At 39.3% G+C, this 26,171-nt stretch overlaps 1 protein-coding gene across 4 annotated transcripts in view; it reads left to right on the forward strand.

Annotated features, from left to right (window-relative positions):
• Window positions 1-26,171, forward strand: part of KDM4C (lysine demethylase 4C) — a 428,281-nt gene that overhangs the window by 373,034 nt on the left and 29,076 nt on the right. For all 4 annotated transcript variants that reach the window (XM_054032415.1, XM_054032416.1, XM_054032418.1 and 1 more), the window contains 2 exons: window positions 8,559-8,744; window positions 19,110-19,280. In XM_054032415.1, the coding sequence (XP_053888390.1) occupies window positions 8,559-8,744; window positions 19,110-19,280 (357 nt within the window). The remainder of the gene's footprint in view (window positions 1-8,558; window positions 8,745-19,109; window positions 19,281-26,171) is intronic.

A 26,171-nucleotide genomic window follows, 5' to 3' on the forward strand; every position in this document is an offset into this window, starting at 1 on the left:
TAATATTTCAAAGCCACGTCTGGCAAAGAGATGTAGTTTGTCCTGTAGTAAAAATACATTTGAAAATACATAAAAGGTATACAGGAGACTAACGTTAAGCTGAAATCGTAACCCTTTCTTTTTAAAGAAATAGCTCACAGCCACATATTCATATTTCAGTAAGCAAATTAAGTAGGAAGTGGGCAAGGGAAGCAGTTGGTGGTGACTGAGTGCTTACAGAAGCACCTGGTATAGATTGCATTTGGAGAAAACTGTGTTCATTGACTGACTACCAGGAACAAATAAACTATAAATGTTGTGATTCTACTTTTAGAAAAGGAGTTTTGGTGATTTATCAATTTATATTTTCCTTTTGGTATTTGGTAGTGCTTCAACATAACCTATTTATACAGAAAGTTGTGTAGATGTGTATGCATAGGATGAACTTCTCAAAAGTTTTGTCCACCCCTGTATGAGGAATATAAAACACTGGTGTACTTGCTGAGTATGCTGGGCAGATTATGTAAATGAAGGTAGACAGTACTGATCTCAGCCTGTTTTTTGGGTCTTGGGGGAGATCACGCAAGCCCCCTTGTTAAAATTCTGCCAGTAGTGTTGGGGAATGTCTCCATTTTGGATGGTGTAGCCTGCTTTCTAAATCACCCCTGCCAGGGACAACTGAAAAAATACTTCTGGAAGGAACAGTTTATTGTTTTGGAATTCATCAAATTGTACCAAACTGCAAGAATATTTTTTTTTAATCCACAGAAGGTTACTTCCATTGATCTGAGCAGTAGATCAGGTAGAACAGTGATTGGCACCAATATAAGACAACCTGGATTGATTGTTGGACAGAGAGAGCACTCTACAAAGTTTCTTTCTTCCTTTCTTTCTTCCTTTCTTTCTTTCTTTCTTTCTTTCCCCACTCCCCTGTTTCCAGTTACAAAACTTGATCAGTATGTGATGTATATTTTCAGGAAGATTCCCTTAGCATAGATTATTTTTGTGAATTTTATAATATTGTGTAGTAAATTCCATTTCACGATTTGCTGCTTCTTGCCAAGGCATAGAAATGTTTGGGAAAAAATTAATAATCCAAATCATTATTAAAAAAAAACAAAAAAAAAACCCTTAACCTCCACTTATCTGTTTAAGTTCTTGCCCTCAGAGAGCATGTTACTGTTTAATTCATGATCCTGCTAGAGACTGGGATTTTGTTTGTAAATATTAATCTCTTTGGGGAAAGCAATATCAAATTGTTTATATAAGGATGCACAAAATTCATTATGTAAACTATCAGCAAGCTTTTTTCTGAAAAATACTGGCATCTTTTTCACCCCCCTCTCATTTCCATTCTTTTAAATCCATTCTCTCTCTGCATTTGGAGTCTATTGTTATTAAATAACTGTTCTGTGATTATGAAATCCATTTACCTCAGAACACTTTTTATTTGGAGGGCAAAGAGCAGCATCTACAAAATCTCAGTGAAATATCAATTTATTATTCTGTCCTATAATCTTAATCTACAGTTATATAAACAATTTTATTTATTCTCTATTTGGTATTGGATCTGGATCTGTGATTAAAATTGATCCTCAGCCACTTTCTCCCATACTTTTTACTTTGTAAAAATATCTAGCAAACATTAAATCATAATTATATTCTTCAGGGGTATCTAAGAAACTGAATGTGCTTTACCAGATAAGAACAGCCTTAGTTTACCCTTACGGGAACATCAGGATAGTGAATTACTATAGCTATCAAATGAATGTTGAGTAAGCATGAATGCATTTCAGTAAACGTATTGTTATTTTTGGCAAACTGAAAATGCAGAGATTCATTGTGTTGATGAGGAATCTGAATTTGAAATACCTGGTGTAAATACATCATTTTGTTACCTTTTGTCATTTTTCATCATCTCCATATTCATATGCTCAGGTTAATTTAAATTTGGATTAAATTGCTTAATTTTCTTACAACTTTGGAGTATACTACTATGTACTCTAAAATATGTTACATCTTATTTTCTCAGGTGCATTTTTATACCAGATGTAATCTCTGATTTATCACTCTAACAAACCTTGAGATTATCCCTTGAACCCACCAGTTTCAAAAGGTGGGAAAGATCAGACCTGTAAATATCATCAATCTCAAAGAGAATTTTCAAAACCCTGCACAGCGAGGGCAAGATTGTTGGTTGCCCTGTATGCCCATGCAGAGAAATATGGGGATGTAAGGCATTCCCTTACTCCCCTACACTGGCTACCTACTCTGTACACTATGTGCCAGCCTGAAGCAGCTGAGCCGGCACAGAGGAGGCGGTAATCTGTGCAGGTGTAGGGCTGGAATAGACTACTTCCCCGCTAGTGTGAGGTGGAACAAGAGACTAAATTGTGACCAGGGCCGGATTTACACCTTACGCACCCCGAGGCACAGCATCTTCAGTGCCCCCCCTGCCTACAGCTGACCTTCATGTTTTCTGTAAAAAAAAAAAAAAAAAAAAAAAAAAAAACTTTTTACACACTTTTAACTTTTAGATGCCCCTAGGCACGTGCTTACTGTGCCTAATTGGAAATCCAGCCCTGATTGTGACTCTGAGTTAGAGAGAATCTTCACAGGAAAAATACTACTAGGCTTTGAAGGATTAGCTTTGGGGTGGGGGTGAATGTCGATTACACTGTACACACACAATCCAACAAAAACTTTTCTTCCATCAATGATGATCTACATTGACAAAATAAGCAAAATCCTGCTTGAAAACTTATTAGAGTTTGATTTAACGATATTTACTTAGTATATTTTGACATGGGATGCTAACAATTTGTGTTTTAATGATAATAAAGCTTTAACTTTTTGAATCTCAGTGCCTACTGTCATTAAGTAATTGTCTGACCACCCTCTTGTCTCCCCCCCATGATTTCCCACAACTATGAAAATGTAGTTAGATAAAAATGCTTAAAATAAACATCAATATTATCTGTCAAAATTATATTTTTTAAAATGAATTCTGTTAAACTTAATTATTATAATCATTGGTTACACTCAGGTTGGTTAATATCACACTCAAGTATTAGGTTTGTGCACACAAATATGGAGGAAGCCAAGGCCGTGGGAGTATGCATCTTGGGCCTTGTCCTGTGGGGTGCCAAGGGTATTCTGCAGCATGCAAGATAAGGCCCATTTTGTGTAATGAACCTATTTTACAGAAAATCACACCCTCAAAGAATAAGCAATCTCAGTTTTTGCATTCTCATGATCCACCTCTTCCTTCCTTGCAGTTTGGGTTTCCTTTCTCTGTTTTTCTCTGCCCATCATCCTTGGTTTTTCTCTGAAAGAATTTCTGTCTTTTTTAAACTCTATTTTCTTATAATTCTTTTGAAATATAGAATAATAGCGAAATACACACTCTGTGTAATGAACATACAGTGGGAAAAGGTTACTTACAGGAAAGAAAATAACACACTGTAAACACCATCCACTAAAGCCCAGAGTTTATAAGTGTTTATAAGGAATAAATTATCAGGAAGAGTTTGGGGGAGGAAGCAATTACCAACAGGTGTCACAGAGAGCACTGTTCAGTTTATAACTAACATCTAATATGTACCAGTTCACTATTAACTTCTTGAACAAGGATACAAATCACTAAGGGGAGAAAATTATCATTTTCTCTACTTTTTTTGTTAGCTAAATATGGAGTATTAAATAGCTTTTAGGGTCTACATTTTTAAAAGTTAATTCGCATTTTCTAATGTCCAGAGCTGTGGACATGCTGCCTGGTACACATGTGTAAATCAGGGATTTGCTCGTGCCCATGCCTTTTCACTTGTGCTACCTCAACTTGTATTTGTGCTTTAGTGTGTGTCTGTCATCTTGAGGCTGAGCAGTATCAGAATTATCCAAAAGTTACTACAAAATAAAGGACATAGCATCTTCAAAATCATAAGAAATTTATTTTATTGTGGTATATATCAGCCTTAGTACCTTTAAATTATGCCTTCTGAGGGAGATCTCATCCTTAGACTAATAATTGGTTTTGTGTGCCCTAGGTTCAGGAAAAAAAAAATAGATCTTCTCTCCCTGAATACACAGTAACTCTCCTGTTTCTTCCTAATTTTATCCATGATTCCTTTTCGTACCTGAATGAAAAATAATAATGTACCACCAGAGATAAGTGTGTCCTTGGAGTTAATTGGTATAATATATGTCTTCTCCTGATTCAGCAATAAAGTGGACACACCTCATTGTTAGAAATACAATAAGCTTTTTTTCAGTTTGTTCATATAATTCTAAATCTGCACTACCAACTTACTTAGGGCCAGATTCTTGTCTCAGTGACACTAGTGTAAATCCAGACTAACTTCACTTAAGTTAGTAATTACTAAGATTTACACCAGTATAACGGAGGTCAGAATCTGCTCCTTAATACTTTGCAAGTTTATTTTCTTAAAGCCTTCCCCTTAGCATATACACTGTAGTTTCCCGCATTTTTGAATGATTAAGGGAAGAGTTTTCTTAATAAAGCTTCTGAAATTGTTCCTGGAACTCTCGTATGAACAGGCTTTTTCGCCAGATTTCTAGTATTCTCTAGTTTGAGCTAAGTAAATAATACTGTTAGAAAAAGCCGTGTGCGTGTGTGTGTGTGTGTGTGTGTGTGTGTGTGCAGTATTTCAGTGTGTCCACATTAGTATATTAAGGGATTGAAAAGAGGGGAAGAAGTGAACCTCAATGAATTTTTAAACCTAAAAAATAGTTTGGGTAAAGTTCTTATTTAATCTGAATTGATTTGGCTGTCTACTGATATCTCAGCCGCTACATCCTTCGTTTAGATCTCTTCTGACCTTATCATTTGGCTATTACCCAGTCCCAAGGTCTGTGTTTTCCGAAGCATGTTTCCAAATCCTCCTGAACTTGTGTCACAGTTTTCCCATGCCTTTCATTTCATGTTTCTCAGCTCTTCCACTTCTGGAAGCAGAGAGAGTCTGGCAAGTCACGTGACTCATGTTATGTAGAATAGCTAATTTTCATTCAACCCTTTTTTTGATGCATGAACCAATTAATTATAACACTATGTACTTCCTGTGTTAATTTTTTCCTTTGTTTTGCATAGGACATTTTTATAAGTTGTTGTACAAATATATACAATAGTTCATCTTATAATTTCTTAGTGTCTTGGTTCTTGTTACCTTCCTAAAATGCTGGCTATAGAACGATTTGATGCGGATGTTCTAGGTGGGGCAGGTAGCGCTGCCTATACTTACAGTTGCCCAACACTTCGAATTATAAGACCCTTTGTTCAATGTGTTAGAACTTCACCAAATTTTAACCATTTGGACAAAAATGCCAGATTTCTCAATTGAGCTGCTGCTCCTTTTTTTAAGTTTCAGCAATAATGGTGTAGCCATTTCAGAGAAGAAGATGAGTGAAAATACATTTGCTCATGTTTAAAATATTCTTGCAACCACTCTGCTGAAAAGCTCTAGCACTTCCATGCTTACTAGCAAGGATTTGATATTTTTCAGGGTGACCTCCCTGTGTCGTGTATGTGCCTTTTGCCATCCCCGGGAAAATCTGCCCACATTTGGCCAAGTTATAGGCCTCTGAAAAATTCTACTTCACTAGGGTTACCATATTTCAGCAAGCAAAAAAGAGGATGGGAGGAGCCCCGCCCTAGCCCCGCCCCTGCCCCTCCCACTTCCCGCCCCCCCAGAACCCCCAACCCTCCCCCCGTTCCTTGTCCCCTGACTGCCCCCCTCCTGGGACCCCTGCCCCTAACTGCCCCCCAGGACTCCACCCCCTATCTAAGCCTCCCTGCCTCTTGTCCCCTGACTGCCCCAACCCTTATCCACACCCCCACCCCCAGACAGACCCCTGGGACTCCCACGCCCCATCCAACCACTCCCCACCCCCTGACAGCCCCCCCCAGAACTCCCAACCCATTTAAACCCCTCTGCTCCCTGTCCCCTGACTGCTCCGATCCCTCTCCCCACTCCTGCCCCCTGACAGCCCCCCCCACAGAACTCCCAAACACCCCCCACGCTCCTTGTCCCCTGACTGCCCCCTCCTGGGACCCCTGCTCCTAACTGCCCTCCAGAACCCCACCCCCTACCTAAGACTCCCTGTTCCTTGTCCCCTAACTGCCCCCTCCTAAGACCCCCTCCAACTGCCCCCCAGGACCCTACCCCCTACCTGTACCCTGACTGCCCAAAACTTTCTCCACTCCCCCCAAAAAGCCCTCCCCTGAACTCCTGACCCCCCCCCCCCGGTTTCTTGACTGCCCCCTCCAGAACCTCCCTGCCCCTTCTCCTGCCCCCTGGCCACCTTACCCTGCTGCTCAGAACAGGGTATTGGGCTCCGTGCGAGCCGGACACGTGGCTGCACTCCCCAGCGCATCACACAACCCGGTCCCTGCACAGTGCTGCCGGACCGGGACACTGGGCTGCAGGGGAGGAGGAGCTGCCGGCTCAGAATGCAGGGAGGGAGGGAGGGGGGGGGGAGGAGCTCCTCTACAGCTGCTCCGGAGTCCAGCCCGTGACTTTCCTGCAGCCCTCCCAGCCGCTCGCTCTGCTCTGCCGGGGAGGGGGGAAATCCCGGACATTTTGAGTGATTTACAAATTCCCCCCGGATGCTATTTTTAGCACAAAAAGGAGGACATGTCCGGGTAAATCCGGACGAATGGTAACCCTAACTTCACACATTCTCAGTAAAGGTTTAGTAGAGTTTGCCAGCTAAATTCTCTGGAGCATTTGCCATCCTCTCACAGTTTCCTACATGCCAACCAGACTGTGGATGCATCATATTCACAGAACAACTGAGCATGCTCCATTTCATATCTGCCAGGGGCTGAACAGGACTTTCCCTGCAATTGCTCCTCAAAGCTGGGGGTTGCTTAGATACTGGGCACCAGAACTGAGAGCAGGGAAACAGTCTCTCCTTTGCTCTCACTGCACCCCTTGCTGGTGCCCAGAGGGACAGGAGCAGAGTGATGGGCTAGAAAGGCAGGAGCCGATGATGGGAGGAGATAGGGGCAAGGACAGGAACTGTTGAGTGGGGTAGCATAGGAGCAAGGGGGCATGGGCAAAAGCTAGAGACTGGGCAGGAGCAGGAGTTGATTTTAGAGGCAGACAAGTGCCAGAGAGGATAACAGTGGGGACGAAGGGATAAGGGCAGTGACTTGGGAGGGAAATATAGGAGCGGAAAGGGACATAGATAGGCTCAAGGCACAGGGGGCAGAAGGCTCTGAAATCATTATAACACAGTCCCCTACTGAACATGGATCCCACCCCCTGCTGCTGACCCTGTGGGGAGTCAGTACAATTACACAGGATGAAATTTTTGTTTTTCAATGTTAACGTTTTTTAAAGTTTGTGAAATTACATTAAAAGGGGATCTAATGAATTAATAAGCGACTGGGAGGTAGAAAGTCCTGAGTGCTGATCCCATTTCTATGCAGGCTTGGGCAAGTCATTTAACCTTTCTGTCTCTGTTTCCCTCGCCACTTAATGTGCATAATAATACTTGCCTTGAAGGGGTAGTTAAATGTTTGTAAAGCATTTTGAAATCTTTGGATGAAAGGCTTACAAGACCAATGTATTAATTTTACAGTGTTTTACTCCTATGAGGCACTGAACATTGTGGGTTCACTTCCTTAGTCTGCTTATGCTTTGTATTCTAACTTTACTTTTGAGGATGACTTGAGCCAACAAATTCACCACTCTGGCAGCGTTTGCTGTGTCAGTTACATAAATTCAAGGCAATCCCATCATACAATGTTGAGTTGGTGAAGTTCACTGATGACTCTTTAGTGAGTTGCTTTGTAAAAACTATTGGTAAATGTAGAGCGATGAAAGGAATCAGTAGTACTTCAACACCACATAGTCAAATTGTGGAATTCACTACTGCCAAGGCCATTGGGTAAAATAGTGTGGGTGGATTTTAAAATATTATGATAATCAATTACATATTTCTTGTTTTATAAGCTATGATGAGGGTAAGCAGGAAAGAGCTATATCCCCATGTACAGTATTACACAATTGGCAATACATAGTAATGGAGTATTTCTCCACCTGACATATTGGTTATTGGCTAGTTCTGGCAGCAGGATACCAGACTTCATGGACAAATTGTTTTATTCAGCGAGGCAGAGCCTGTCTCTCTCATTTCTCCCATCCCCCAATGCCTATTTTGAACACACAGGAACATAACAGAGTGTATGTATTTTAGTTTTATTGTTGTCACACATAATCATTATTTTTGAAGAATTATATTAACAATTTGCTCACTTTGGGAGAAAGGGTTGATTTGTAGGGCAGTGCATGGGATTTAGAATCAAAATGATTAATAATGATCAACTACATATCAGATTCCCCACTATGGCACCAAAACCATTAACTCTTTGTGTGTCCGTAAAGAAAGACAAAAATGCTGACTTAGAGTTTCAGTATATTACAAGGTTTATTTGCAATTCAGAAAAATGTGTTCTTTTTCAATACAGCTTAGCTGTAAAATGTAGTCAATAAAACATGGAAATTAGCTAAGTTACGGTAGTTTAGTTGACATTCTGTTCTGTTGTGTTTGTACAGAAATGTATCTTCTGCAGACAGAGAATGAAGAAATTTTCCGGTGCCTGCATACAGTGTTCTTATGGGCGTTGTCCAGCTTCCTTCCATGTTACCTGTGCCCATGCTGCAGGGGTGCTGATGGAGCCTGATGACTGGCCTTATGTTGTCTACATCACATGTTTCAGACACAAGATCAATCAAAATGTGGTAAGGAACTTTCTTTCTTTCTTTCTTTCTTTCTTTCTTTCTTTCTTTCTAACAAAAAAGTAAAATATGCCGTGGATAGTCTTTGCATTTTAAAAGTGTAATTAAGGCAGGAATTTACTTAGCTGTCTAGGGAAAATGAAGGAAGCGGGTTACGTTTAAAAGATTGCTCCATCTATATTCTTTTCATATACAGCAGGTCATTATATTTTGACAGTTTCTCCTTATGTGTGGAGCTTGGAGAGATGTTCATACTCAAACAGTGGTTGATAGGCCTGACATACTTTTCCATTAGGACCATTACAGTATGTATGGATTCACCTCCACAATAAATCAATACAGTCTCCTTTTTTTAATGTTCAGGGTAGTACAAATACCTGCATTTATTACAAACCCAGATTAAATATTATGAATGTCGAATATAAAATATATTGCACATATAACATACTTATTCAGCATTCCCAATAAAACCTTGCAAATGTCCTTTCAAAATTTCCGTACTGACTGACAATAGTTATACAAAGTATGAGGAAAACTCCATGTTCTTTGTTACAATGCCAGACGTTCCCATCAATGCTGAGAAAGAGCCTTTAATGTTAGCTGTGATGTACACTCCATTCACAATATTGTCATTAACGGTCTTGTAGATCTTAATGCATTTTGTTCCACTTTATTTCTGTCACGTCTAGTGGGAGATGCTTAACCCTTCTGTATTTTTTAAATTATATTTGAATTATTCCTTAACATTGTTCAGTCAGAAGAAATACATAATAGAATCTTTGGATGGAAAACACCCATTTGATCATTTAATCCAGTGTTTTTCAAACTTTTCATGTTGGTGACCACTCATTCAAAGTCAAATTTTTTGCAGCCCTCCCTCCTTATATTTACTATGGACGTAAATGTGTCATTGATAGCAATGATAAATCTATATAACCTGTTTATTTTGTGTTTTGAGAAGTTGACCGAGAATACTTGACCTCAAAGCGGAAGGGTGTGCAGGAAGTTGAAGAGTAAGATTTTGTTTGCTTTAGATTGTAATAACATTTTCAACACCACACAACCCTGGGCCCACAGGATAATTAATCCAGCCCTGCTTGGGATAGATGGCAATGGAATGGCCCTCCAGTTTTTGCCCCGGCTGAAGTCTCCTTTTTTTTGGCAGCTTCAATTGTTTGGTGCTTTTATACTTACTTTTTCTAAGCCAACCCTTGCTGCTTCTTACTCATATTTTGTTTTTTTCTCAACTCCATCTAATTTGTCTGTGCCTTTCTGTTACTGGGGCATCCAGAATAAACAGCCACACTAACAAAGCACATCATTCTCTTATGCCTTTTTTCCCTCTGGATTGAAAGCCTGTCAGGGCAGGGATTATCTTTTTCTATGTTTGTACAGTACCCAGCACAATGAGCCCCCATCCTGACCTGGGTCTTATCCCTGCTTCCATAATATAAATATTTATTAATAAGGCTAATAATAATAATAATGCCTGTAAATTGTTAGTAAAATAAGGTGGAACATGAAGCATTCACATTTTCTGTCTGTCTAATATGCACGGCACAGATTACAGTATATTACATCTGCAATTTATCAGTATACTTTACTGACATACATTTAAACTGGGGCACTGTAAACAATTGTTAAATGATAATTATTTTGTGCTCTAGAAGCCAAAACAAATGTTAGTCTGATACAACACTATTATGATAAAATGGACTCCCACAAAAATCATTCATTTTTTCCCCAATGATTTTCTTGATCTATATTTGGTGTTATTAAAGGAAAAATAAAAATGACATTGAGAAACAGCATCTTGCACAACCACTTGTGATGTGTATGGGATGCATGGTCAGACTGGCTTGGATAAAAATAAAAATCAATCCAGCCTCTCCTAAAACTCAGAGCCAACAATATACCTTTACAGGAGGAGTTTGGATTGGTTGGCTTATTTTTTGTGGACAGAACCAAAAAACCACCAGGGAAAGATAGGCTATTCTTGTGTGTGCTTTATTGGACAAAATCTTGGAGATATCAGAAATACTATGAGAGCCTTTCCTTCTGTAATTTTAACATGATTTTGAGACAAGAGAGGTTGACATACGTTTGTATATGCTTTGATTTAATGCCCTACCTTTTGGATAATTAATCTAATCAAATCTCCAAACTTTCAGAAGTTTGTTCACCATTAATTTTCTTCTTAGACCTTTATCCTTTCTATTAGCTATCCTTTCATGCGGAGATTATACTGCCTTTTGCCATTTGGCACAACAGCACTTCTCTGTTTGTAATGAACCTTTCTTGTTTGTCCATCACTTTAACTTACATTGTATTGTTTGAAAGCAAAATAATTAAACAATGAGCACTGACTTTTTAAACTAGTTTTGCAATGTTAAAGAGAATAGAATAGAGATTAAAAAATAGAATGTCAGAGCAAATCTGTACAGATATTCAGCTATTCAATAAACCACACATATGGCAAGATGCCACTATTCCTGCTCATGGAGAAAGCAAAACAATAATTAGCTTGTGTTATCTTAATAAAGTTGTTCCAAAATGCATTATGAGAGTTATTTGTTACTACCTAGGTCAAGGTTGAAAGAAAAATAAGAGTTATTTTTTTATTTAGGTTGGAGAAGGGGTGTGACAATTATCTAACATAGTATTGTAATATATAAATTGCAATAAGTAATTTTAAGCTATGTAAATCAGGGAGATTGCTTGACCAAATGCCTATTCCCTCCTCTATACACACACACACACACACACACACACACACACACACACACACACACACACACACACACACACACACTCTCTTACTTACTTTACTGCATAATTTTAATATATCTCTTAACCTGAGTTATCGAGTCTCCACCCACTGCAATGCTGAAATTTTGTTTTGAGTCTGAATTATTTAGCAGTGTAGTTAGTCTGCAACAAATTATGTTTAGATTATTGATCACAGTAGTCTCATAAACCTTTCTGACCAGTCTTTCTGAATCGTCGTGGTTATTTCTTCCTAGGTTACAGTTTTAATATCAACCATTGGCAAATTTGGTTTGTATTTTATGCTAAATAGAGATGGAGAAGGTAGGTGGGGAAGTAATACCAGTACCTATATAGTGTTTCAAAATGTAGTAAAAATAAATTGAATTATGACTTTTAAATGTTGTGCTGCATTTTCAAAATCTTTCTCTTTGTGGGCCAAATTTTCAAATATGAGCGCTAATACTGTGCCTGCCAAAATGTATGGATGCTCCCTTTAGGTGTGCAAGCAGTCTACTTTCATCATGTAGATTGGGTAATTGCATGCCTAAAGGAATGCACATCTATGCTGTCACCCATTCTGCACACACAAATACTGGTTTGCTTGCAGTAAAGTAAATTTTGTGTGCAAAATTGGTTGTTTCATATTTTTTCATAGAAACAATGTTATTTTGCATATGTAAATTTGAAAATATTGTTGCGTAGGCAGTTCTCATCACGACTATGAATGTTTAGATGACTAAACAATTGACTTAGTAATCTTTTATATTATTTATGTGCATATATAAAAGGAGAAAAGCGTCAACTGACTCATTTTTCCTGTTAAGATTCTTTTAGGAATTTGGATTAGAATAAAGACCCTTATGAGGATCAGCGGGCAATATTTTTGAGGGACAAACTGGAAAATAGTAGCTATTCCTTTTTGGACCTCAGAGATTAATATGTTTTAAATAAAGATAACCAACATTTTTGGATGAATTTAAGACCATGGTTCTCAGCCAGAGGTACATGTACTTCCGGGGATAGGCAGAGGTCTCAACTCAATTCATCCAGATACTCAACTCATCCAGATCAGTGTTTCTCAGCCTGGGGGTTGCAACCCTCGGGGAGGAGGTGCTGTCACAGGATGGGTTTAGAGGGATTGCAAGTGCAGGGCTGGCATTAAGGATGGCAAGCAAGGCAATTGCCCGAGGCCCTGCACCACAGGGAACCCAGTGAAGCTAAGTTACATGCTTCAGCTCTGGGCGATGGGGCTCAGGCTAGGTCTACACTACCCGCCTGAATCGGCGGGTAGAAATCGACCTCTCGGGGATCGATTTATCGCGTCCCGTCGGGACGCGACAATCGATCCCCGAATCGGCGCTCTTACTCCACCAGCGGAGGTGGGAGTAAGCGCCGCCGACAGAAAGCCGCAGAAGTCGATTTTGCCACCGTCCTCACAGTGGGGTAAGTCGGCTGCGATACGTCGAATTCAGCTACACTATTCGCGTAGCTGAATTTGCGTATCTTAAATCGACTTCCCCCTGTAGTGTAGATGTATCCTCAGACTTCAGCCTCACTGCCTCGAACTCTGGCTTCAGACAAGGCTCACAAGTGAAAAACAGGCTCAGTATCACACTGAAATGTAAGTACAATATTTATATTCCAATCAATTTATTTTATAATTAGATGGTAAAAATGAGAAAGTCTGCAATTTTTCAGTAGCAGTGTGCTGTGACACTTTTTTGTATTTTTATGCCTGATTTTGTAAACAAGTAGTTTTTAAGTGAGGTGAAAATTGGGGTACGCAAGACAAATCAGATTCCTGAAAGGGACGCATTAGTTTCAGACAACAGAATCCTATAGCTCATGCTCTAAAGAGAGCTAGTCATTGTGGCTAGATCTCCATACCTTGCATAACTAAAGATCCCCTTGAAATCGATGACTGTTAAGTGAGCTTGGAATGCAGGATCAGGCCATAAAAATGAGGAGGCGGGAAGGGAAGTTTAGTATACAGCTGCAGTCGTGGACCATATGTGAATTTTTATGTTGTTGTGATTGCTCCTGGTCCTTCTGTGGATGTGCAAGAATAGAGGAAAGGGGATAGGGAACCTCACGTATGTATATGGTTGCCCAGAAAAAAACCTTTATGTACATACCTTACACACACTGTTGTGGGTTTAAGATTGCTCTGTACTATAACATATCTAACCCAAAACCACAAAAGCAAGGAAATGAAAAGCATCTAACAGGACATACCCTCTACTCCTCCATCCAGAGACACGCACCTGACCACTAGAACAACCACCAGACACCTCAGATGACACACCACAACCTTCCTGCCCTTATAAAGATACTAGTAGACCTAAGCAGAAATTTTTCGTTCAATTTTTTTTTAATGATAAATGACTTTTTTGTCAAAATGGAAATTTCTGTGGGAAATGTTGATTTTTACAAAATTAGGAGAGTGGTAAATAGAAAAAACTGGTTCTGTTTTCAACAACAAAAAATTTCATCCATTTGAGCAACAGTTTTCAGTAAATCCAAAAGATTTACCTGACTGGCTGAAATGTTTTGATTTTTGATTGAAAATGTTTCCGTTTTTAGCAAAAACTTGTGGTTTACAGTTACCAAAACCCATAACATTTTGTTTTTCAATGTTTGGAAGAAAAACTTAAAAAATGTTATAGAAAAACTTTGGGAAAATGATTTTTATTTTGTCAAAAATGTTGTGGGGAAAAACATTTTCCTACCAGTTGTAGAAGTCAGTCTTCTAGCACCTCTTCATCCAAATTCCCCACCACTGCAAACAGACCAGACTTTTTCTGCTATCCGTTCTGCAAAATCACATATGATCCTGCACTGGCTGAACATCTTCATGAAAAACAGGATCTTCAACATTAGCATCTGTTGCTGTCATGAAAACCAGGAGCTCCTGAGCTGGTTGGCCAGTGTCACGAAGAATAGGGTTTTCACACACAGTAGCTGTTCCTATGCTGAAGATACTCTTCTTCATGAAACAGTCTCAAAGAGCTCTTGGTTTTTCACGAACCAGCAGCTACTACTTATAGAAGATGTAGTCATCCAAGCTTTTGTTCTCCATTAGCTAACTTAAGGATTTGTTTATGACAAAGAACTGTAACATTTTTAATTATTTTTGTTAATTAACAAAATAAATACATAACTCCAGAGAGCCCACTAAACTCTCCTTATCTCCTAGGGTTTCAGCTAGGAGAATCCAAAAAATCAGGAAATAGACACTGAGCTTTTTTTAGGTGAGGGATGCAATTTTTCATTGATTGGAACTTTAAAATTAATTAACTGATATTTTTTCAAACTCCCCAGAAAATTCAGGTTTTGCTCAGACATTATGTGCTAAAATTTACAGCATATACTCTGTATTTTTCCTATAAAACGAACAAGTTGAACTCCCATTTGAAGTGCAAAACAGAATACAAACTTAGTAGCAGCTCCACCATAACTGATCCTCTATTCTGTGTCTCTTGTGATGCTTCTGCAGCACACATGTAATGGAGAGCTCCTGTAACAGGAGAGCTGGGGATTTTCTTTGTGTAGAAGAATCCCTGGTTGACAAAAAGCCAATGTAGCCAACTCTGTGCTGCCAGCGCCTGGCCCCGTGGCACTCTGGTGGTCGAGGGGCATGCCTTGGGGGAAACGCAGAGACCAAAGAGAAAAAAATCCTGAGCAAGCATACTGTTCAAATATCGCTTTCACATCAGGACTATAGTTCTATGGGTAAAATTGGCATGGTGGAATAAAACTTAGGTTTCCATATGAAACCAAATACATCTTAGAGCTTTGATGATCCTCTACTATAAATATGATCTGGAACTTTTTACACCAAGTATTTCTTGGCTAGTTGTCAAGCTGTCCTGCAGTGATTGAAGGGTGTGGGTACCAACCTCAGGGCAATCTGTGAGGAAACAGGGCACAAACCCTAAATTGTTGAGAATTCTATCCGTAGATTTCACCTATCAATTGTCAAGTGTAAACTCATCAGAAACTATAACAGCCTTAACATGAAATTACAGACAGTCCCTTGGGTACTCCGATCTGTCTTGCCCCCCAGGTAAGTCTACCGTACACTGAAGATCACAGGAATATTCAGATTACTCTCAGTCACAAGGACCAGTCACTTACCCCAGGTCCATTACATCTTAGATTTCACATGAAAGACAACACTACACACAAATGAGTTTCAATCTTAAATTTCAAAAAGTAACAGAAGCTTCTATAATAAGCAAGCTCAATATGTCCTTCAGGACTAACCCAGGCTAAGCACTGGGGATCTTTTGCTTATGCTTAGTAATCCTTGCTCCTCAGAGTCCAAGCAGCATAAAGATACAGTTCCTCCTTGTTAGGGCTTTTTATTCCTTCCCCACTTCTGCTTAGAGTTGCAAACTCAGCTGATGGAAGGAACTCACTTGCACGTCTTCTCTTCATGATGGAGGAGAAAGCAATCAACCAAGTCTTTTGCCCTCTGATGTTCCACAATACTTCATCTTGTGTTTCTGTGCCTTTTATGTCAGGCAGGACATAACACCTGGAGACTAGTATTTCACACTAGCTAATGCTTCTCTCCTGTCTGGTGATTTACACAGTTACAGAGACTTATAGTGCAAGTGCTCAAATAATACCTTACAATATGATACAGATGTTATAAGTGATATTAATCCAAGTAGCAATTTACAAGTGTTCAATAAAGCATAAACACTAAGCACATTTTTATAACTCTAATGATTTTACCAGTACTAACACACAGGTGAACCAGACTGATTCCAGCTATGTGTTTTCAGTATCCAAGGCATAGGGACCTTGGCATAATATGGCACCTGGTTTGCTAGCAATACACCAGTCACACAAATAAAGAGCAAGGACTTCTACCGTAATGTTTCCCATTTTTTCAAGTTTACATATTGAAGGCCACAATGGCTGTGTGTGTGTGTGTGTGTGTGTGTGTGTGTGTGTGTTCAATTTTCTCTGTTTAACCTGCTATCTTAGATCATCCTTGGCTTGGGTTATGTTGAAGAAAAATCACACTTTCTGAACCACAATTTTCACCATAATCTGAAAGATACCACAGCTGTTTCTTTAATCTGATAGAGCCCCTTGCATAACAACTGTCCTTTCTGATCAAAAATGACATTCTTAACGTCAATAAGTTCTTAGGCTTTTCTGACAGGAAATGTTTTCTGGGACAGGCAATCAATTATACAGTGTGCTTGTCAATATGTTTTTCTGCAAAATAAATCAAGAATCCTACCAACATAGCATACTGAAAGCCAAACTCCATCCCCTTGAGCTGGGATGTAGTAGGGTTTTCTATGGTTTGAGTTTTTTGTTTATTTACTTGGTTTTCTGCCTGGAGGGATCGGGGGATTGAGTTGTGGAGTTTATTTTGTGAACCTTTTACCAGTAAACCAATCTGCATATTCTTAATAACAAAAAAATCTTGTTTTTTTGTTTTGTGAAGCTCAATCTTCATACTTGTAATACATTTTGTACTTTTAATACATTTACTTCCTGTTGGATTTATATATCCACCAGAAACTTCTGCTCCACTCACATGGATAATTCAGTGACTACTTTAAATTTCTGTTTCTGAACATATTTGGATAAATGGAGTCCGGAATTTTTCAATAAACAAACATATGTATATATATATTATATATTATTCAAGATTTGGTGTAACAGTGATAAATGATGTTAACCAGTAGAGGGACCTATGTAATGTGGTAAACTAGTTCTTGGCTCATTTCACCATTTTGTGTTTAGGCTTAGTGATATTGTTATATACAGAACTAGTAATGGCTGTTTAAACAGCTAAACAGCCATTAAATAACATATAATTATGAAAGAAAGATTATTTCCAGGTAATCTTGAAAATGCTATAGAAATATGATTGGGTATAACTTCATTAGTAGGCCTCAATCCAATCCTCTGTTTTCATGAACACAGTTTTACTCAGAGAAATCACTTGCAAACACAAACGTAGTGCGCTAGCACTAGAAAATATGTTGTGTGCATCTGAAGTCTATCATTTGCTGTTGATAGACTTCAGATGCACACAACATATTTGTACTTGCTTTGCCCTCACTTTTTAGAAACACAAAAGTTTGAGATGTGTAAATTCTGTAATGTGGTGCAAGAAAGTGGTTTTGTGCCAAAAATTACAAAGCAAAAGAAGTATTTCAAAATTTGGCCCAAGTTTGTTTAAAAAAAGTTGCGGGAATTACTTGAAAATAAAATGTAAAAATCTAACAAAGTGCATGGGCACTGACCATAACACAGCTTCTAAGAATAATGCTGACAATTCTATAGTCACATCAGTTTGCAGACTTTCACAGGTACTTTCTTTTCAGATTATTACATTTAGTATATGTAATTAATTTAGTATATATCATACAGTATTTCAGGCTGGTTAAGTAAATATTTTTAATTCAAACATTTTCACTAATACGATATGCTATTTGAATCATGCCGTGCTTTTTAGAATCTCCTGTTGTCAGAAAAGTTCAGATGCCCAGCTGTTGCCTGAGACACAGTACAGTTTACCACACAAACACAGCAACCAATATGAAATGATTTACAGCTAGTGAACAGCCATAGGATGTCTTATTAGGATGAGAAACTCTTGATTTTACTTCTCCAGATGGTGACGCTCACTGTGCAAGTGGGAGGCACACTGGGATGCATTAGTTGAGAAGTGGTGTGCGCAATTTTCTGCCTCATGTACATCTCTGAGCATTTGCTGAGTTATGGGATTTGGGTTGTGTTTTTTTCTTTTTGTTTTTGTTTTTTTGGATAATAGGAGTATAACATCCATAGTTGTTGAGGTAGAATCTTTGCATAATTTGACCATAGAGTATATCCTGGCTACACTTCTGAAAGTGATAGCTGATTTTAGGGAAGTTAGAGAGGAAACATGAAAATAAACAATGATTATGACTGACCTGCTACATCATAAAGGTGAGTGATAAAATAAACAATCATTATAACTGCACAATACCATCTGCAGTTTTAAAGTGAGTGTTCTGCATGGTATTGTTTCTGAGTTACTGAAGCATCCTGTTGTATCACTGTTGACCACTTCCACAAAAACGAGATGTATATCTATTGATGTCATCCCAGTGAGCAAAATATTAAGTACATCATTATGAAAATCCAAACATGAATCCAAAGCTTGTGCCTTTCAATAAAATTCTACAGTATAAGTTTGGTCTACCATTATGATCTCTACTGGTGCTGGATATAAGGCAGCTTTAAGATAGTGGCAAACAAAATTTCTGAATGGTCCCAGAATTGTTATGCTTAAATTATTCTCCTATTTTGTAAGATGAGCCAAAACACCATAATAGTAGATATATTTTTAGTTATGTGCTGTAATCTTGTGTGGCTGTAATTCTTTTTCTAATAAAATGTAAATGTGTATGCTTCACAGAAAGTTTGATTGTTGTAGTAAGGAAAGATTTTGCATTTCAAGATTTCTTGCTAAATTGAGATCCATGATTGATCACTTCACTACTTTATCATGTGACATGGTTCTGATAAACTAAGTGGTGACTATTTTTAATGACTGTTTCTTAAATTCTTGCTTTCAAGAGAACCAAAGCATGTGAGAAGGCCATCACAGTGGGACAGACTGTCATCACAAAACACAGGAACACACGATATTATAGTTGCAGAGTGATAGGAGTGACATCTCAAGTCTTCTATGAAGTCATGTTTGATGATGGCTCCTTCAGTCGGGACACTTTCCCTGAAGATATTGTAGTAAGTATTTTTAAGATACTTGCTCTTTTTGTTCTTTTTTGATAATAGGAGTATAACACCCATAGCTAAACAGACTGAATCTTTGGGAATATTTCCTTTCACCTTTAAAGGAGATAACTGACTTAATATTCAGTTCATGTTTGTTGTTTTCACTGCAGAGAATTATCATTTTCTAATGGGCTTCCCAACCTTGGTTGTTCTAATTAGTATCCACCATTTGACCAAATTAATCAAAACTAATCTAACAAAGTCTTTTAATTAAATAAGAAATATGTGTTTAATAACGGATATTAGAATGGGAATTCCACATATTCTGATCTGTCTCTGAGAGATAATACAATAACATTCCTTGCTGAATTGAAAAATCCTGTTTTCAAATATGTAATGGGAAGAATGGCTCTCAGGAATCTGTTCTGACAACTTGTTTACATCTTTTGCTGTTTAGTTTGTAAGATTACATTATTAATGATAAAAATCAACAGGGAAAAGAATATGTAGTTTAGTCCTAAAAGCAATGCAGATTTTGATTTCCCCTATGCACTTAAACCTCAATGTTTTTCAGGAATGTTACTGAACACCTGATGTGCTTATTTGGGGAACATGCACATTTTCCTTGGATATTCTGGATTACATTCGCCACTGCCTTGCACCTTGTATAATCATTTACAAAAGTGCAGAGTGGGTGCAAACCATTACCATTTGATTTGGTACCATTTTACACCCACTTTGTACTTTTTGGCCCTGATTCTTGGCTTCAATCAAGCCACCTTTTTGCTCCTCTGATCCTGAGGCTTCTCTGTGCTGTGCTGATTTGTTGGTACAAGTGATATAACTTGCACCTCTTGTCAACAACCCCCAGGGTCTGTTAGAGCAGCCAGGGATTGCCAGGATGCACATCCCCTTTCCCTTAGCTGTGTTCTCTACTGGCTGCAGGGAGGTAGGATAGCATAAGACACTAACATAAGAGTTAGAATGTTGTGGTTCAAGAAGCTGCACCCCCCAGAATACTCAGCCTTCCTGTCCTATAAAAATGTTTGGGAGCTTTAATGTTTTCCTCAAACCAACTTGGCTCTGGAAGCAGTTATCTGTCAAATACTGTCAATGGAAATAATACTGTTTTTCTTGGCAACTGTTTAGTTATTGAAAAGTCTAATGTATTTTGGAAATATGACATTTAAAGGGGTACATTTTTGAAGTGGTGAGTGGGGAGTTAGCTGTTCACCTCCCACTGGTGTTAATGGAAGTCATGCAGCTAAATCCCTGTTACATCGCTTTGAAAATTTACCCCTTAATTTGAAATATTCTGAAAAACGCCAGTAATGATCCAGGGCGTTTTGATTTAGGATCATCAAGATACTAAGAAAATGTGGCTGTATTGTTATCACAAACCTCTCTTTTGTGTGCACCTGCATCAAAGGGAGAGACTGCTCACCACCCTACTGGGATAGCTTGTTCTGAAGCTAAGAAGGAATGTAATCAGGTCTGGATATGCCTCAGTGCTTCTCAGATACTAGATGAACAACATATAATTGTTTGATGGAAATACCAAACAAATTTCACATTCCTTAGAGAAATCTTGTTGTGTTTTCATTAGATAATATACCTGTAGCAGTAACTGGGAGGAAAGAATATTTTTTCTTCTGCCTGGCCTAAAACTTGCTAATCCACGCAATGTGCATATCAGGTGTTAGTGCCACTGGGAGGACTTATTCATCAAATCTGGTGTGAAAGCAATGTTACTGCCTATTGAGAAACTTATTTCTCTAATCTGTTTTCACTTTTCAGCTAGCTCACAAAGATAGCAGGAGCTTTCTGCTTTTGCAGTATGTTTTGAGTCCACAGCACAATTTCAATTCAACTCACAATTGTGTTTATGCAAGGCAGGCCACCATTTCAGTGTTTGGGCACAGTAATTTATTTGTAAGGAGGAAGATTGGGAGCCTCATCTCTAAAACTCTCTCTTCTCTAGCTCTAGATATTCAACAGTTGCCAAGGCACGGAATCCATCAATCCCATCCCCTGTATATTTTTCTTTGCTTTGCATTAGCATTTGCTAAATATATTAGGACATGCTTTTTACTTACTTTTTTTTACTGCGCATGTGGGACCTCTGGTTTCAACCTTGTAAGACTGTCACAAACAAATGACTCTTCAGTTATACCGTCTCTAAACTAATTAAATTGCAAATTAGTAAGCCTCGGTGCATTTGCTAAACTGGGGGCTCAGTCCTACCCTCTGCTGTGCTGGTGTGCAAAAGATGTAGGTGCAACTTTTTATCCCACACAGGCAGCAGGTAAAGATCTCCTCATAGCTCAGCGAAGAATGGTAGAAAAGAGCTGGCGAATTGTACTGTCTGGTGCTCCATATCCCAAAGGAGATGAGATCTGCCGGTTAAATAGGCTGTTTAGGATCCCCGCTCCCTGCAAAAAAAAAAAAGTGGCCAGTACATAAGCTGTATTCTCCAGCAATTGCTGCCAACAGCAGGTTGAAAGTGCAACTTGCTGCTGCTCAGAGGAGCATCACATAATGCTCTGTGGCTTGTCACCCATCCCCAGCTCAGCTCACCATGATGAATGATGCTCCGGCGTGCGGGGCCGATGTCAATTAGCAGACTCTGCACTGGACAGTGTCTCTATACTCCCCGTTGTTCCAGTCAGGGTTGGGTTTTCCTTCGGTAAACACAACATCCTGTGAAACTTGGTATTTTAATACCTGTCATACACATCTCTACATGAAAATCCTGGCAGCTTGCTAAATACGGAACATGCTGGTTCAGGTTTATTTATATAGTTTTTCCTATTTATATATTACATCTGTCAAAAATGCCTTAGCCACATGTACAGTTTGTGATATAAACACATTTTCTAAAATAAAGTGAACCTGACACAAAAGCTAAGACATGACCCATTCCCACTCCTGAAAGCCCTATAGGCCTTGTGGCAGGCTTTGGGGGTCACCAAATTCTTACTATCTCGGACCAAGGAGGGAAACACATTCCGGAGTCAAGGACACTCCACTGAGAATCACCCATCACATGTACAAATCAAGTGCCATAGGACAACATACCCAGGACTCAAAGTGTAAAGGTCTTTATAGATGAAAACAAACAATCTAAATTGCACCTAGAAATGAATTGGATGCCACTGCAGTATGTGGAATACCAGTGTAAAATGCTCCTGGAAAGGAAGGGCTCCTACAGGAGACAAGGGAGAAATTTATCAGTCAGTGGAAAGTATTTGGAGCAGCATTAGTGTGATATTTTCAGGAGTTTCTTCCCAAAACCCTAATACTGTGCTTCTGGGCAGTTCCGAAAATGTCTATGAAATTTCTGCTTAACAATATATTCCTGAAGAATATGTATATCAGCTTAGTTAAACTCAGCATGCAAACTGCTGCAGTCAAGAACCATAATAAAAGCTGTATTGCTACATGATTCAGTCTGTCAATCCAAGCAAATGTGACAGTCACCGATGATTTGTAGACAAAAAAAAAAAAAAAAAAAAAACCTTCTTCTGAAATAGGAGTTCCCTCACCTGAAAGAACTCAAACATCCATAGAAATATACGGGCCTTTTTTTTTTTTTAACCTACAGTGATACATAGAGCCCTTAAAAGAATTATGCTGACGCTAATGTAACCACCTCCTTTTACCAGTGGACCCAAAAGAGCCTTCAGTGTGATGAGATTAGTGAAGATTAAGGTCCATCATTCTGTGTCTATCAGTACTTTAAATTCACCACTGGCCATGAAAAGCGGAACAGAACCATTTAGAAATGTGACAGCGAAAGTACATCACTGAAATTTTCAAGACGGCTACTATTGCTTTCAGCATACACCTAAATTTCACAATGCACCAAAATTATGATCTTCTGCTTTCTTTGTAATAGAATGCATCACTTTTTAGTTACTGTGCATTTGAACAAAAGCTGTCAGTGTAATAGCAAAGCAATTTGAGGGGTTGCTTTTTTGTTTGTTGCGGGGAGGGGTTTAAAGGTTTTTCCCCACCAGATACCTTCTTTACAGCTCTCCAGTGCTGTCCATGTCTGTGAATACCCCCTTGTGATGCTGTCAGAGTTTGAAATGAAAATTTTATCAAGTCCTGACCCCACACTCTGATATACGTAATTGGATGGTACTAGCTTTCTCACTGTTTAATTTTTTTCTTTCTGTCTCTGGAACCTTTGAGATCTTAAATTATTATTACCCCAATTTTTGGGGTCTAGCAGATTGTTTCTGCTAGGAAAAGAAATTGATGAGGGAGTCAGGTATTTGATGCAATCCTGTACAAAGAATCTACAAACTCCTCTTTCCCGAACACAGTAGGAATCAAACGGGTAATTTCTTTGTTTACAGTTCCAAGTCTCCTCCAGTTAGCACTTTGACCAAAAGCTCTCCCTTAGCTTTTTTCTAAGGAACACACTACCAGGACTTTTGTGACTTTATCTGGGGCTTCTTTGCTCCTTCTTTGTGTCCATCTATCTTTTTCTGCTGCTTGAACTTCTCTTTCATGCACGACTTCACTAATGAGTGTGCCAACCCCTGTGTAATGGCGTTGGCACCCACCTCTCATGAGTGCCCCCTTCTGGTTGGGCGTGTCTGCGTTCTTTAGTTCTAGTGACCCTTTCGGTAGTTCTCAGACACAGCGCTCCGGCCAAGTCACTTTCTGCATTTTAACAAGCACAAACCCCTTTTGGGGTATACAATCCACCGGGGTCTATCTCAGTACCCCTCTGGTGGTGTCTCTCTCTAACCCTCCCTGGGCTTTGGTCTTTATGTAGTCCAGCCCTGGTATGCCCTCCCTGGAGACACTATCATCCTGCAGCCCTCCCCAGGCTCAGTCCCTGCTCAGTTCTACCAACCAGCCAGGAGCTTCCTCAATGCTCCCCTGGTCCCTGCTAGCAAACTGTCCGTGGCCCTGATGCTCTTCCAGGCAGCCAAGCCTGCCGTTCTTTCTTCTCCTGCTCTAAGCAGCTACTGACTAGTGCTCTCCTCTGCAGTTGCTTTTATATGGCCCTCCTGGGTCCTGAATGGCTGCTTTCCTTGCAGCCATTCTAGCCTGCTTGGAGGACCTCTCCACTGCTCCTTCCCTGGGATGGATGTGGCAGAACCCTGAGGCCTCCAGCAGGTGGCCTTTGGGCCTAGTCCACCCCATCACACCCTGCATTTGCTATATCAGTCCACAAAGAAACCCCTTGGGCCACATGCTTCAACCTCTACTCAAGCCTTGCCATGTCCCTATTTTTTTGAAGATGTCTCCTGTTGTTTTACCTTACCTGGTTCCATTGTTTGTTTCTTACATTTATACTAAACATAGGGCGGTGGTTACGCCCATCAGCTTCAGTGAGGTTTTGCCCAATTCCCCAACATTACATTATCCTTCTTGGCCTGGACATCTGATGGCTATTTGAAGTTGCTCATGTGTTTGTAATCTCAGAAGTTGTTCAGCCTGAGGTAGATTACTAGGCAGAGTGCAGATCAAAGATGCATGATAAGTACAGTTTATGAAATGGATATGTCCTTTGTGTGTGTGTGTGTGTGTGTGTGTGTGTGAGAGTGAGAGAGAGAGAGAGAGAGAGAATAGGACTCACTTTATCCTCCACTGAGGTACAATAACCTATGGAGTGAAACATGGCAATTCTTTAAAAGTGACCATCAGTATAACCTATTTTGAACAGGATGTGAAGAAGAATGTTGTGTCCAGTTTCAAGCAGGGAGAATTTAGGTATGTAGAATGTAGTACTAGAGATGGAAGTCAGATAGGAGGTTGAGGTTAAATGCCCCTACTCTTATAGAATTTAATATGGAAATGCTTATTGATTACAGTTGGGGAGGACATTAGATTTTTTTTCTTAGCTGAAAAAGGCATGTCCAGTTACAGTGCAGTGCCTCTTAACATCATGATGGATTATTGGTTTAATACTGATTTTGATAGAAGAGTGTCCTCTACTGAGCGCCCTCACATCGCTTCCCATAGCACCTTTGTCCAAGTTCCATCCAAGTACTTACCAGGCCAACCCTACTTAGCTTACTGGGGTCACAACACTTCCATCAGTGGACCTTCTAAAATGGTGTTTGCAATACCACCCAATAATGGCTTTATTAATCCACCCCTCTCTCCTCATGTATTCTTCTATGAACCCCCAAGAAAATTGAACAATACAGCAGGTGATGATAGTAAGGAGCGCAGCATATAGCTTTTCTGTTAGAGATTATTTATTGCAGTGATATGTCAGTACGCTCAAATGATGGAGAGGTATTTTCCCAAGCCAGTAATTGAATTTTTCATCTAATTGCACATATATGTAAACTCAGGGCATAGTGTAGTACACTACCCATTGAAAATGACCTTTTCCCTGTAAAATTAGACATAAAGTTTGCACCATGACTCACAGATAATGACCCACAGCAAAATCCCAAACTCTCTGCTTCAGAATTTTTAATTAGTTGGGCCAGCTGATTGCTAGATAGAAAAGCATTTAGTGACCGACTGGGTAAAGCAGTAACATACATTGACTTGTTGGAATCAAATATGTACAAGACATGGAATAACAAAGATGGCAACGGTAGTACATTTTAAGTTTCCTTTAGCCGTCTCTCATGTCTGTTGTTTCATCAAAGATTTACAGGCAGTGTAATTCAGCATGAATAGTGTGACTAAGGTCAGACCAGCTGGGGCTTCAGAGCTCAACCAAGTTAGGTCCTATCTCTCAATGCACATATAGTCTCAGAGATTGCTGTAATTGTTTATTATTTAACTGCTAACAACATGTTCAGTGCTTTGCAGGAAGCAAATTAATAAAGAGAGCCTCTGCCCCAAGAAGATGAAAAACGGACACATGCATACAAAACACGGTGGGTGGTGGTAACTTGGAACATTACATGGCTTCTCCCC

The sequence above is a fragment of the Malaclemys terrapin genome, chromosome 6 (genome assembly GCF_027887155.1).
Source record: "Malaclemys terrapin pileata isolate rMalTer1 chromosome 6, rMalTer1.hap1, whole genome shotgun sequence".
In the NCBI taxonomy this organism is placed as follows: Eukaryota; Metazoa; Chordata; order Testudines; family Emydidae; genus Malaclemys; species Malaclemys terrapin.